At 32.9% G+C, this 16097-nt stretch overlaps 1 protein-coding gene across 4 annotated transcripts in view; it reads left to right on the top strand.

The window, feature by feature from the left end:
• Window positions 1-1051: 1051 nt before the first annotated feature.
• LOC111053995 (KH domain-containing, RNA-binding, signal transduction-associated protein 3) overlaps window positions 1052-16097 on the top strand; it is a 290245-nt gene continuing 275199 nt past the window's right edge. Inside the window, exons 1-2 of one of the 4 annotated variants that reach the window (XM_039443017.1) lie at window positions 1052-1429; window positions 13476-13515. Coding sequence is in view for 2 of the 4 variants with exons in the window: in XM_039443016.1 (XP_039298950.1) it covers window positions 1367-1429 (63 nt within the window). In the remaining 2 variants the exon portion in view is untranslated. The remainder of the gene's footprint in view (window positions 1430-13475; window positions 13516-16097) is intronic. The other 3 variants (XM_039443019.1, XM_039443016.1, XM_039443018.1) reach the window with 3 other exon arrangements.

The raw sequence follows: 16097 nt of genomic DNA, 5'->3' as shown, positions 1-16097 counted from the left end.
AGAGCGTCTTGAAGTAATCGAATCTCTCAAGCCATCCGGCTCAACGACATATTCTCAGGAAACATCTCCAGCGAATTTCATCGCATGAGGGAATTTTTGAATCTCTTTCAGAGGAAAAAGAGAAAGGCCAGAGACGGTTATGAACTCTCTTTCATTCTACCAACGCAAAATCTTTGTTAGATAACATATTGAATAATTTGATAAGAGCTCCGTCTGAACGGATTTATTATTCGTTTTATATATTGAGAAAAGAATTTGAACGACCTTCTTGAAAGCTTCGAAGTAGAATCACTTGTTCCTGACAAAACTCTCGAGAATGTGTTATCGCATACAAACCACACGATTAAAGTTATGTGAATAAGAGAAAAGTGTTTTTAATTTTATTTTTTCTCTATAGAGAGCGAGTAGAAAAAAAATGGTTTCATGTCTGAAATTTGGTGGAAAAACCAGGAAAAATAGAGACTGATATGGATAGATATGATTTTCTTAGATTGGCGCAGCAGCTTGAGCTCTTTAATATTATTCACTCATCGCATTTTTAGACAATTCTTCATCAGATTCGAGCTACACATTTGGTTTATTACCTAGAAACCATCAACATCATTCAATCATCGTGATTCTAGCATGATAGTACACTACAATTCAACTGAGCTTGGCCAAGTTAGTTTTTAGAATTATGAAAGACTCAATTAATCAAGTATTCTGGAAATATTTTTCAAAAAATGTTTTTCAAAAAAATCTAGTTTCACTACTTCTTATGCTGTCAGTTGAAAGTAGCAAATTCAATCAATGCGATATTCATCACTGATCATACACAGTAGCCAACTGCCAACAACATATTTAACTGAAATTGAAATTGTTACGAAAATGCTACTAGACTACATTATTGTTTGAAGAGTGTAAAAAGAGATAGTGGACAATTCAATTCCATCAACCCCTTTTCCTCTCAAAACAAGCCAGTTATCAATAATTTATCATTTATCTCCATGATAGGAGTTTATCTCGATAGCAGCTACAAAGACTAGTTATTTTGTCAAAACCTTATGAAGGATTAGTTCTATTCGGGTTGTGTAGGACTACGTGTCTGGTTCACTCGTCTAAAAGTTAACATTACAATTATTAATTGATATTCCCGAAAATATTAAGTTTATAAGTGTTGTGCTATTCAAGTTAGAACATAGTTATTCACAAGTTTCTGTTGAGAATTTTCAATAGGAGTTAGTGTTCTCGCGAATAATATTATACATACTTAAAGTTTATTATTTACTACAACAACTTGCATTGAAGTTCTGCAAGAGTTTATTGATAAATTGGTTAAATTTTTTTGTGTTTTGAGACCCGAGAAATTTAGTAAGTGTTAATAATAATGATTGTTAAATTACTGGCAAAAATTCTGAGGAGGCAGAACAAGAAATACAAGAAAATACAGGTGAGTCTCACATAATTTTCTATTTATAATTTATAATATTTCTTTAATATTTCAAAATTATAAATATAATCCTGATGACATTCTGAAGACATTCCTTTCTCAGGTTATCTAACAAATTGTCCAGGAATAGGTTTCGGTTGAGGAAGTGTATCCCTTCCAATCATTTTCACGATTGAATTTGCTCTTGTGAAAATTTAGCACAGAATATTAAGTTTTTAGAATAAAACACAATGAGAACTTGGAATCACTAAAATAGGATAAATATTGCGTTTTAGAGAATTACTGAAGTAACTTATCAAATGAAATCTAATTACTTCAAATAATCAATAATTTATTATCTCATTTAGCGAGGAATACACGAGGAATAACGAGGATATAACACAGTTTCATCGCTACAAAGTAAGGCATAAATGAAATAAAAATTCACAAACTCTCTCAGCAAAACAAGAATACCACATGCTAGTATTAGTTACTATTTCTATATATTTTTTAAAAGTTATCCAGGGGTGCCCGAAGGGTGGGGTGTGACTATTCCCCAATTTTTTGTTTGTATAAATTATGTGTTAACCTCTGTCTCATCCGTAACTCAAGGTAAAATTACGTCACGTATGAAATACGCCCAATGATCCCCCACTATTATTCAATACACTCACTATACTCTCATTTTTCTTTCTCTCTTGTTTTCCAGTCATTTTAAAGTATTAAACAATCTCAATAAGTGTACTTGGTTGAGTAGAAGATTAGACATTAGTGTCTGAATATCGCCAAGCCATCAAATAAGAAACTCATACTGTTATAATATGATAATAATTCCAATAATATATTATAGAATATCAATTATATCATATAGAGTTGGATCTTCATGGATAAAATCCGTAAAACAAATCAACATAATATCTAATTATAAATAATCTTACAATGGGAATATGAGATTAGGAAACTTATTCTTAAATAAAGAAAACAAATAGTATAATAATATAATGTAGAATACCAAATACTGGAAACACTCCTTTATCAAATCAAATTCAACAAGCTGAGTGAGTAAATATTTTATATCTTCACTATAACTTTTTGTCTGCAAGTCGTCATTTTAGAGTTACAACTTTAAATAGAACTTGAATATTTCGAAAACATATGTCACAATAAATTATTATAGAAAACTTCCCTTTTTATAAGTTCAAAACTAGTTTCGAGCACTTTGCTCGTGTCAGTATGCTCGAGTATTTTTCAAGTGTCAAGTACTCGAAACTAGTAGTTGTCGAATAAACAATATGAAAAGGGATACTAGTAATTTTCTATAATAATATGAACATTCAAGTAGCCTTATTAAAATACTCAATTGGATAATATGTCACTATGAAATATTCATCATGTTCCTATGGAGGTTTTTCCGAAAAAATCAGGAATTCCATGATACCAAGTCGGTAAAAAAATGTTGATGCATTCAAAATTTGAATGTAAATTTACAAAACGTTGACGAACTGGAAAAAAACTTGTCAGTATGCAATGTAGCATCAATAGCATAAAACTATTCCTGTACATACTACAATGATTTTTCTCGTAGAAATCCAGTATGAGAAAGGCAGGAGTTAACATGAAAATATAATCGCTATCAAATTTTCGTGACTTTGTGGTTGTTTATTGTGTCTGTAATACTCCCAATTGTTTATGGAACCGGTCTAGTTTCCATTTCCTGAACAAATTGTATATCCAATCATCAATCGATGATATTTTCAAATCACACATAGTAATTAGTCTTTTAATTGAGGTCTGGAATGAATGGTTTTACAATGGTGCTTATATGATCTTGAATTGGAATTCTACAGTTTGTTCAAATATCCATCCATTATAACTACTTTCATTTTTAGTACAGTACTCAAATGCAGAGTCACATCTCAAAAGATTATTATCTTTGATAAAATTCATAAAATTGTATTCGTGATTTTTCATACATTTCATATAGCAGAAACAGTAATTATAATATCGAGAAGATCTTTTCTGGTGGTTCGGAACGCACTTAAAGCTATAGGTCCTCTCATCTCTCATCATCATTCGTCTCATTACCCTTAAACAAGCCTGAAGCTCATGTGGGAATCACCCTCAGCAAAACAAAATTCTTTGAAAACATTTTAGGAACATTGCAAGAGGAAATGTTATATCCATTATGTTTATTCATCCCATTATGACTAGATTACCAGATTGATTAGAATGATTCGTAATGCATAAAGGTGAGCACAGACTCATTATAACACACTAGCAGATAACCCGTGCTCCGCAAGGGTCTATTTTAAAAAATTACAAACTGAAAACTTGATGTAATAAAATATTGGAAAATTGAAAATAGGCCTATAACCATCCTCGATTAATAAAGAATCTTTATAGAAAATTTCAAGTCATTCAGTCCATTAGTTCAGACATGATGATGCTTCAAACATAATTTCCCTATCCCGTTACGTGTATAAGCCAGTTCTTATAGTATAGATGGATGATTTATATAAGTATCTTTGAATGAGAATAACTTTTGAACGGTTTGAGAAATCGATTTGCGGTTTTCACCATTCATTTTCTCTTGAAATTCTGTATCAAAATCATGTATTATATGACTACCTTCCAATTTTAAAAAAATGAAGTTGGATTCAAAATGGCGGTTCCAAGATGGCTGACCAAAATTTTGATGGGACAGAAAATCAGTTATTTTTATTCGAATAGGATCCCAAACATACCTTTCATCTAATCTCTCTTTTGGAAGATATGTTCAGCTGTTTCTATACAACACTGGAAGCATGACAAATTGAAAACTTGATGTAATGAAATCTTGAAGAATTGAAAATAGGCCTATAACAATCCTCGGTTAATTAAAAATCTATATGCAAAATTTCAAGTTAGTCAGTTGAGTAGTTCAGACGTGATGATGCGTCAAACATAATTTTCCTATTCCATACGAGTAGGCTATAAGCCAGTTCTTTCTTTATTATTAGTATAGATTCGGTAACTGAAGAAAACATAATACTTCAAAAACTCATAGTATCATATTGATTTTTCTTCTATACATCAATTTTAGTATCGATTAGATCCTCCTCAATTTGAATCAGGCAGCCTTTTGCTTCCCCAATTCCAAACAAAACACCTACAAATTCGTTTCACTCATCTAATAGTAGGCCGACATTATAACTATAGAATATCAATTATTACGGTACTAATTTTATTATGATCTATCCATGCATTTCTTATGAATTCCAATGACACAGCATGAAACCCATGTCCATTTCATTTGTAGGCCTACTGGTTGCAAAATTTTACATAGAATAATTAATTGACGAATTCTATGATCAATCTTAATGAAAACAACTTCTTTCCAAAAATAATTTATAATAATACGTTTCGAGGGAAGAAATGAAGTACAAAAAAAAACGGAAGAATCGAGATTTGAACCGAGGAACACTCGCGCCGTAACCGAGTACCCTACCGCCAGAACATGGCTGCGTTCAAAATGTGATGCCTTGAACGTTATATCTTCCTTACTTATAAACAAACACATTTTACAACAATGTGAGCTATTCTGTATGAAATTTCATGTCCCATGAATGGAATTTGAACATCAATTCTAAAAAATCTAGAAAGAAAATTGAAATTCGGGCTTCGAGGTGCACGATTTTGATATTTTTAGAGTCTATGTGCAAAATTTGGAGATCTGAATCATTACCGTTTTTCCGGTATGCAATCCACAAGTTAACATGTTTTGAAAGCGAACAAACACTACCCTACTCTCTCTTATTATATAGATTACCACGCGCATTTCACATTTCATCAGCTGATGATTTCCTTATTTTATCTGTATTTGTACAGGAACAATATGATACAATAAGCTTATTAGCATGATCTAATGAAAAGTGAAATGCACCTGTTGGTGACGCATGAGTCTGTACGCAGCTTTAAAACCACAATACCGAGTGATTACAGTGAATTCAATACAGAATGAGAACAATATCAATTACATAAGATATCTAACACCTGGTTGGACGTATGTCAATCAAATCCACCCTCCGTTGAATGTTTTATAACGGATCCAATTCATGAAAACCAATGATGAAAAAACAGGTTGACAATGCTACAATAGGTCATTCAACGGCGATTAAATTTTTTACACGTACATGCAACCATGCCTTAGCCAAGGGTTTTATATAAATCTCGTATTTGAGCATCTAAAAATCGTATAATCTAGCGAAGGTGTGAGACCAATATTAACTAATGATACGAAAGAATTTCTCATCGACAGGATTTATTTAGAATGTTGTTGATAGCTAGCAGGTGAAAAAAAAGGTGAGAAAGAGCGCCAAATGTCCTCTGGGAAATCCTGAACTCGATGCTTCAATTTAGTGGAAAGAAAAATTGGTGTGGGGCCGAAGTAAATGCCTTGGGGTCTCATATAGTCGGCCCTTCGGCTCTCTCCGGCATCGACAGCTCTACCTCTGCTCGCTCACCTTTCAAATTTGATGGATTGGACAGAAATTGGGCCCAACGGCACATTATATCACTGAAGGAATGGTTCTTGAGAAATAAACGCTTCAATGAACTTCATGTTGATTTGATTTTTGAAACAATTTGGATTAAATCAGTTGACAATGGAATACTTTCATAGAATAGCAGAGTATAAAGTGATATTATAGACCGATTGGAATGAGTTGAAGGCAGATCTTCTTCTTCTTCTTCCTTGCCCTCTTCCCATTATTTGGGGTCGGCTCTCCTAACACGCAGTCGCCAGATCCTGCGATCTTGGGTCGTCTCATTTACCAGGTCCAATTTCTCCATATTCTTATGGACTAGAGAAATCCACGTGAGGCGGGGTCTGCCTCTGCCCCTTGGCTGCGGCTCCATCTCGAGCACTTTTCTCGTCATGTGGTTAGGCGGGCGTCTGTTAACATGACCGTACCAGCGCAGTCTCCCCTCAATCATTGTTGAAGGCAGATCGTTTCAGATAAATGAAAATTAAGAGGATCCGGAGATATTGAAGCAAAATGATATCAGCAAACGAAACACCAAATTGATGATGGTTATTATAATATTATACTCTGGGGTTTACTTTTGTACAGTAGCGTTCATCGAGTTTCCTCTGTTGCTAATATTTGCTACGTGCATCAGTCTCCTCAGTATTTAATATCACCTGTTTGGTTTTCAGTTTATTGAGTTGGGAGTTTTCTAAGCACTTTTAATTATTCTACTGAGTTCTGGATAAGTAACACTGTTAAGGATGTGCTACACCAATATGTCGTTCAACTATGTTTATATTTGATGAGATTGAGTGTCCCGAAATCAGTGAATTTTACTTATTCCATTATTGAAACATTGGAAAATAATATTGATTCTGTAGAATCAGTGGATAATACTAATGTTTTGAGACAAATACTCTTGTGTATATATAACTGATTGAAAACAATACATTAATGGATTTGTACAACTAGATACGAGTTCTTTATTCATGTTACAATATTTTCATGCTCATACACTAGTAGTTCTGTGAACAGTAGACCTCAGGCAGTTTTCTCATCCACAAGTATCTGATGTAATCTGTTCTAGTTAATTCAGTTGAATCACAATTCACAGTTGAATCATAATATACTCTTAAAAACTGTTATTTGTTCTCTCCAAGATCAAAAACTCACTTATGTTAATAAACTCAGTCCACGTTTGAATTTGTGTCCCATATGATAATTTATCCAGTTCGGTAATAATCTTCCCATCTGATAAAAAACTTCTCAACTATTTTAAAATTAATTTTTTTCAATCAAGAATATTATAATTTCTTCAGCATTATTCAGTTCATTTGATCATTTTTTATCTTACTTTCAATCACCTATTAAATTTGTTTTATCTCACTACCTTCGGTCAACTAATTCACATTAAATGACAGTATTATTAATTATTCATCGAATTTCACAAAATATGAAGAGTAATAGATCAGAATGAAGATTAAATGCAATTTGATAACGATAATATCATTTTGTAATGTAACTACATAAATAGGTGGAGTTTCAACAAATAATTGTTGATTCTCTGAAGAAAGATACAAAATAATATCCTTTCCATTAAAACACGACCGGGCTAGTGGTGACCATGAGGCAATTCATGGATTTCATGAGGCAAATACTTCCATTAAATGGATTTCAAACTGAAATATTCAAGTAAATACAGAAGCAATCCGAAATATAGTACAAATCAGCTATTGAATTATTAGTAGGTACTTTCTTGCAATCCATAGTCTCCTCGATTGGTTCAGCTATTCCATGCAATAAGTTTCAACTTGTGAAAAGAGGAGAACTGCTTATTTCTTTTTATTACTGCAGATTAGTAGTGATTCGTTCACTCTCTCACTTTCTCTCTCACTCGGCGTGTCTCCGTTCTCTCAGCAGATAACGTTTCTTGGAACGATAAATAAATCTGAGCCTCACTTACCCGGTTCAACGGTTTGGAATAAATAGTCAGCGAATTTCAGTCCTTTTGCTTTTAAAAACAGAGCCAACCTTTCTCGAGCTCTCTTCGAGATTCACAGCTTTTGAAGTTTCCTCATTACGAGTTCAACTTCTGCGTCTTTCACTGTAGTTTAAGTCCCATTTTTCGCTCAATTTCGGTTTTCCAATGCCCACTCCTCGCCTCACATCTCACATCATATCGCTATTGTGGTGACAGTTAATTTAGAACGAAGGTAGCGACTGTCGAGGCTCTCCATAAGTAACTTCCATTTGCAATCAAAATGATGACTGCGAGTTGGTAACTTCTAGTGAAAAAACGGGAAACGTTGACGTCGCAGTTCACAATAGACCATACAAGATGAGCGAACTGAATTTATTAAGATGAACATTGACGAACAGTTTTTGCCTTTTGTATTCAGAATCTCTGTATTTAGTTGTAAAGAAGTTCATGCTGTCATTTTTGTTTTTCAATATAACTGTTGAGTAGTACTAGGATTAACGATCAGTTTTTTCTATCCTAAATTAATACTTCAAGTCATTTCACAAAAAGAGTCTTGTAATAACTTATCCTTGTTTTAAATTAGTTCATTCATGATCACTGCACTAAATTGATATAGGTATTAATTTTTCTCCACTTTCACTAGGCACTCCTGGAGGTTTACAACAGATCTGTTGGCTTCTTTCTTTTCAATCTCCTCGTCAATGTTGAGTTGCCCGAAAGCTAGAGAGCTAGAAAGCTAGATCTAGAAAGCTGATTGGAGCATTGACAGCATTTCACAGAAACTTGCTTTGGAATCGTTGGATGATGCCAATATTGCTCTCTGCTGTCATGATATTCATAAAATAGGATGATTTGAAATTGTCACAATCACTTATATTTTCAAAAAAATATGAAGCTAAATCATGATCTAGCAATATCTACTGAACTGAAAGCACAAATTCAAAATAGGCGAACTACAGATTAACTACATTAAAGTTTATTGATCTTTTTTTTGAGAAGTTGATGTGTTGCTTGATATCCGTAATAGATAATATGTCTTTACAATAATTAAAAACTTCAACAAGAGAAGAACAATTTTTTGATAGCTACACTATTATTATTCAATTGTACACCAGCACGTTGAATTGAAGATGAATTTAAGCAACAATGAGGTAAACGTTGATTGACCTTCTGGAGGGAGTGGAGCTGAAGTTGTGATAGATATTCATATTGAATAAAACGGCTTGGAGTCATCCCAACTGTTTATTTTTTTGAAAATTCGAGAAACTATTACCCTGATTGCTGCACTATTTATAGTGGACTGAAAGATTAAACATTGTGCAGGAGACAGGTAACTGATAACTAAGAAATTAAAAAAAGATTTCTAAGACACCTTTTCATCAAGAAATTCAGTAACTTCTGTTCATTCAATTTTCCAACTAGTGGATTGAGATCCATATTTAATATCCGGTCATTGCGGGTGCGGAGATCATTAAATGCCCTATTGCTGTTATAAAATATTTTAAATCATAGCATCCATTTACCATATTTTATCTGCCAAATTAATTCCAGTGTACCATATGCAAGACCTAGAAGGAATATATTGTTCGATATTCCCTTTGCTAGAACAAACCATCATTACAACTCATTTCTTTATAAAACCTTACGACTGTTTAATAGCTTGAATGAACACATTGATCCTTTTTCGAACTCATTCAATGAATATAAGAAACATTGTTAATTAACTGAATCTAACAGAAGACGCTCGTTTTTAAGATGAATTGTTTTGTAAACTCTGGCTGGAACCAGTGAGTATTGAATGTAATTACATTCAATACATTCAATTATATTAATAGAATTACATTCTATCCTCACTGGCTGGAACTCTCCCAGTTTATGACTTTTCTTTTTCTGTTTACTTAGCTTTTTGTTTTTTTTTTTAATTATAATTTTCTATCCTGTAATCCTTGAATTGTTATAATTTTTTTCCATTGTATTTTTCTCCAGAATCTCTGGAGAAGATTGTTTTATCTTCTCTTTCTTCAAATTTTTCTTTATAATAATGAAATTAATTTGATTATTCTGAGTAAATGCTTTTTGCTTTCTTTTCACATTTTTCTTTGAAAGAATGTAATTGATTTGATTATTCCAACTGTGTAAATGCTTTTTGCTTTATTTTCTTTTAATTACTATATTTCATAATGCATATAAGTTAAATTTTTGTTACTTTTGTAAATAAGGCTTTTCATGGATTTCTGTGAGCCTTTGTAAGTAATGAAAATGAATAAATAAATGAATAAGATATCCTGAAAAATGAGTCATATTATGATTGGTGGTTATTAACCTATTAATATTAGTCAGAATGTAATCTGATGACAGTCAGCGGAATATTGCCTAGCCAATGACAGACTGTAATCCAAGGATAGTATATAGCTATGTACTATTTTCGACTACAACCTCCTACTACTGCGGATGTGGGAGACCGGAACTTTGGGACCAACTGGGAAAAAAAGGAATTTTTAGATCAAGTCTAAGGTCTCTACCTGCGATTTGATTAGCAAACAATAGTCGGTCCATTCGACAGGTTCACACGTTTCTGTCGCTGAATGAAAACCATTCATAGATTCTTTTTTAGAAATAGTTCTGTTTACTGAGTAGATGAACAATCTATTTTTATTGCAGACATCTTCTAAAGTTCTCTTTTCCAACATGTTACTAGATCTAAGTTTCTTGATGTAATGAAAACTAGAAATTCATATTTTCCTGATCAAAAAGACTGAATTGAATAAATAAATAAATATTTTTAGATGGCTGAATAGGCCGTAACTGACTTGTTAATTCTATGAGCTCAACCCCTTTGTGTTGAAGAACAATGTTCAACCAACTGTTAGATACACCTGATTTTACCTGCGAAAAACTATTCTCTCTTATGTCGGAGCCTTGTAGTTCCAAAAAGTATTATTCCCAAAGTTCTTAGCAGCGCGGATGTGTCTTCATGTTGTTAAAGTTGCAATTAGTTTGTGGATGTTGGAGAGAAGTTGATGTGGTGTTACAATCAGTTTGGTCGGGTTTCAGTTTGCTCAAGTCTCATCATATTGCATTCAGAATATCATACTTATTAGGTTTCCATACAAAATTATGAAATATTATCTTCATATAATATTTTATAAAGCACAACATATTTTGACTAATTATAGTATTTTCCAAGTTGATGCTAGTTTCTGTTCATAATATGTTTAACTATGACTGCCGATATATAATCCAGTTTGAACATATAACATATGATTCAGTTTTCAGACTGCAAAATAAGTAGTATAAATAATTTGGGTAGACCAATCATTAATCGTTGTATAGTTTATTGCAGGTTTCACCCATCTTGATCCAATATATCAAAACCATGATCAAATTTATAAACCATGCTCGAATTTGATCATTCTTTCAAATATAACCGTTGTACTAATTAATCTCAATGTCAACCAATACCCGACACAAATGATACAAGTATCATTTCTTAAACAGTATGTTTACTCTATGCCAATACTCTGTCAGTGAAAATATTAACGCGGTCAAGGCTATACTTCTCTGAAGAGCGGTAACGTTTACAAAGTAACGTTCATGTACGTTCAAAAATGTCTTGACTGAGTGTGATGAAACTGGGCATTGTCCAATCGATGAGTGACAATGGATGTTCATGATTAACAAACAAGGGTCATGAGTGAAAGTGATGATATAAGTGATAAGCAGCTCTGTGGTCTGATGTGATCTATAACCAAGAAAAGCGTTCACTAAGAAAAAACAGCTTGCGGCAATCAAGCCGCTGCCGACAGTTGAAACTTTTGCAAACTTTTTCAATTTTAGATACCGGCTGTAACCTCTCTCAGCCCCAGCAGAAACCAATGAACCGATCTAGGCAAAAGAAACTCAACTACTGCAGCAACGTTACGCGCCATTGAAAAGAGGGGCGTAAATTGGCCTACTGCTATCGAATGAGCACAAAAAATCGTTCGTTTGCTTGAGATTCTGCCACAGCTTTCCGCTGCTGGCTGCTTGCCTTCCACAATAAAATCACTTTCAAAATCCTCGCTAAATTAATATTGACTGACAGCATTTGGTTCCGGACTAAGTTCCAGCAAGTTAACTGAAGAATTAACATCTAAAATAATAAAGGGAGACCAGCAACCAGGCGTATGATTATTCTGCCACAGCTTTCTGCATGCCTTGAAGGATTAAACAAATTTTAAAACATTTAGTAAAATTATATTTACTGCAGCATCTGTTAAAAAACAACCCAAGCCTAACACTCGTTTATTAGATTCAACAACAGGTAAATTTCTTCATCTATACTTCAATTCTTATAATTTCCGAATTGAAATGCATTATATTCTCCATTCTGTACGTGTTACGACGGGGGTTGTCAGGCTCAAAGTGCATGTTGTAGTCAGAAGTTTATCCACTCCTTACAATAACTCTCAAACTCTTCAATCAATCAGCTTGAAATTTCAAATACCTTATCTTCAAACCTTTTTACAGATCAAGTTCGTTTGAAAACAAAATTCCATGATCCTTCGTCCTTCTTCGAACAAAAAAAGTCTCTATGTATTGATACCAGATAGACTCAATAATCACGAGAGGAAAAGATCATACAAAAGTCATATTCGATATAATTTATTGTAGATTGATTTCAACCAAGGATTTCAATAGAACAGCTGATAGAATATCAGTTACATTTTTGAATTTATGATTCAAGATCATCTCAGTCAATAAAAGTGGATATTTTCATAAATAGACAACAGCTGATGGGCGGCAATTTGCGTCTTGATAATTGCTTCAAGATAAGTCCACTCTTGGTCTCAGTGGAAAATATGGTGGTGAGACAATCTTATTATGAAACTATAGATTGAGACAATTAACAAGGAAAATGATAAATAGTTATGATCAGCTGTTTATAGAAATTTTTTTAGCTTCTAATTATCTTATGCTTGGAAAAATATTTGTTTGTTAGTTTTGTATTGAAACTTATTTATTTCAAGTTAATATGATTCTGTATGCAGTTTAAATAATAGATTAAAAATCACTAAAAGAGAACACTATTACTCAATAATATTCATTTATCAATCTTGAATTATGGTGAACCTACTTTTCGAAATAATATGATCAACTAGACAAGAAATGATGCAAAATGATTCTAATCAGGTGATTGATGAAATGTTTTAAGCTTTGAATTTCCATATGTTTGTGAAAAAAATATTTTTTTCTATGATCGAATAATTCAAATTTTGAGAATTATTTATTGTAGAGTTGAATATATTAATAGATCAATGATTATTTCATCATTAGGCCTACTGTAATAACAATAAGTATTGGTAAAAATGATTATTTTCAAAATAAAATATTAGAAAAAATTATGAATAGCTCCCAAAGGTGCATTTCTTTAGCGGCTACTCTTGCCACGAGGCTATACCTATTATTTATGTGTTATGAGCTATCAGATTTTTATATTTCATGAACGGTACGGCGGCAGGTAAATTAGAAGTGTTAACCACTATAATTACTTCAACGATCCATTTTTACTGAATCATCATATCTTATGAATTTATAGGTTATGTGCTGAAGCCGCGACGACTACAGTCGTCGCTAAGGTATGTTTGTTTGCGTTTGTTTGTATTTTCGACAATAAGTTTTGATCGCTTTCACCAATCAACTTCAAATTTTCAACACATATTATTCGCACCAATAAACAGATTGAGTTTTTTAGACAACAAAATAGACTCTCTCCTTCTCGTTCGAATTTTCTTAGGAAATAACAGGATAACATTGAAAGTCGATGAGAGAAAAATCATTACAAATCGCAAGTGAGCTGTAAGCTGGATTATTCGATAGAACAGCTTACATTATATAGGGAAGCATTTTGAGCCAGTTTTCCAGCCAGGGACTCACTTGTCCAGATTTATAGACGTACTACGTAGAGTACTTACAAGTATTAACCGACTTATACGTAAAAGTACTTATAAAACGTACATAGTTATAGACTTACTAATAACTGTCCTGCTTCATAGAGTGAACACAAAATACGGTACATGTTCCTACAAAAATATACAAACATAGCATAAATGTAAAAAAGCATACTACATCTTACAGCTTACAACTAGATCTAACATGCTTCGAGTAGCATTGTTTTTCTTAAATGACATGTAAATACAAGCATTTCCCTGTAATGCAATATGTCTATTTTCGTAGAATAGATATTTTTGTTTTTCTTTCCAAAGTTCACACAATTCAATTCGTTGCTGGTCGATAGTAAGAAGTATCGAAGTATTCAAGTAGTCTGTATCAATATACTTCCTGTAACTTGATACCTTGATCTCTTTTTCTCTCGAGTAGGTCTGTTAGTAGCTTGATAAAATCAATGTATGTATTGATAAATTAGTATCAAGCTATTACCTGTACACTGGAAATGGAGCTCAGTGCCTTGATACGTACCCGTATCTTATAAGTCAACATGCATTTAAACGTATCCGAACATGTAAGTGATATTGTTAATGTGGGAATCGGTTAGTCTTTTTAGATAATTGACCAACACACAGTTGATTGTTCAAGAGTTTAAGGGGACTGAATAATTAAACGATTAAATACTCTCCTATTTTTTGACTTTGTTTGGAATACAGAGTTTTCTTCTGTGATTAGGATGGATCTAATTACTCAAATCACAAAGTAACGTAACCTTGTTTCTTATGTTGGAAGGGTGACTACTTGAGGTCAGCTCCATTAACCGACATTATGAGCATAAAATCCTCTTTCCTGAAACAAAAGAAAAGAATAAATCTACATTGAGTCTAGTTGAAAATTTCAAACACAAACCACGTTGCTTTTTCGATCAATAGTGTGTGAGCACAGCGAAATATTGTGAGAATTGCAAAATAGAGTTGGAACCATCGTTTGTGATTTCTGTATCAATAGCTCAAACTGCAACGTATTTTATTTGCATTACAAATCAAATAAACAGTTGAGCAGATGTAGAGGAGAGAAGGCCGCCCAAATTAAGTTTGATTACACAGAATACCAAGCCGGGTCATTTTTTGTTTTTTCTGTGTTTTTTGAAATGATGCTTATACAAGCCTTGGGCTTGTGCGGGTATGATGGGGAGAGAGGAAGAGAGAGAAGTGATAGGAATTGAAAAATGAAATTGCGTACATCATAATCTGCCTCTGCATACCAATAAATTTGTGAAATCCAGCTCACATTACCAAATTAATCAAATTGATTCAAATCGATATTATTCACTTATTAATAACTTTTTCAATAGTATGAAAATCGCTTGCAATTTTAAATTACTTTACGCTCCAATCCTCTTTTGATGAAACTCATTCTAAGGTAGACTTCATTTTCAATGATATATTTGTATTTATTATAATGAGTATATTTGAGTTTTTCCAATAATTAAGTTACATCCCAATGGATTTCATTGCAAGTTGCTTTTCTTAATACTAATGCCTGGTTTCTAGAACTCTTATCAACTACATTCATTAATCATTACATTAATCATTACAGTTAATGCTTCATTTATGTTTCAATTTCAATTGGGGTTCATATCGTTAATCAAAGTAATAAGCCGACATAGTTTCATTGAATATATTATTGATGTTTCATTAAATGTTTTGTACTCAACAGCTGATTTCAAAAGGTTGCCTACTTTCTAACTAAGTGTATAGTGGTATCGTCAATTTACCACGAGAAGAGCTCTGCTGATCATCTTGAGAAGCTATTACGCATGTGCGTTTCATGGAGCATTAGATTTGAATGTTAAATAACGATTAAATGAGTGTCCTATTGACCAGACATACATTTTCCAGTCGTTACCGATGTTTTATTGAGTCCCATTACTGATTTGAATGCTCCGCCCACAGTATTTTGCTGTCGTCTCTACCAATGGCAATGACTGTGTGCTTGATAGGTCAACCAATCATATTACTCCTATCCATCCTTCATATTATGCTGCACTATGTTCAACATAACATAACAACATGTTGTATCTTGAACTTTACTATAACTATTGACAATATGATATGATCATATGATATAAGTGAAAATATAAATCTGAGTACCCTTTTGAATTATTTTGAAACGACATGTTTCGTCTCCTAATGCCATTTTCAAGTCTGTTTGTTAATGTCATTTTCAGTTTTGTTATGTGAAGTCAAAATGAACTAATACGCATTTGCAA

Source organism: Nilaparvata lugens, chromosome X (assembly GCF_014356525.2).
Source record: "Nilaparvata lugens isolate BPH chromosome X, ASM1435652v1, whole genome shotgun sequence".
In the NCBI taxonomy this organism is placed as follows: domain Eukaryota; kingdom Metazoa; phylum Arthropoda; class Insecta; order Hemiptera; family Delphacidae; genus Nilaparvata; species Nilaparvata lugens.
This window is presented reverse-complemented; position numbering and strand designations above follow the sequence as displayed.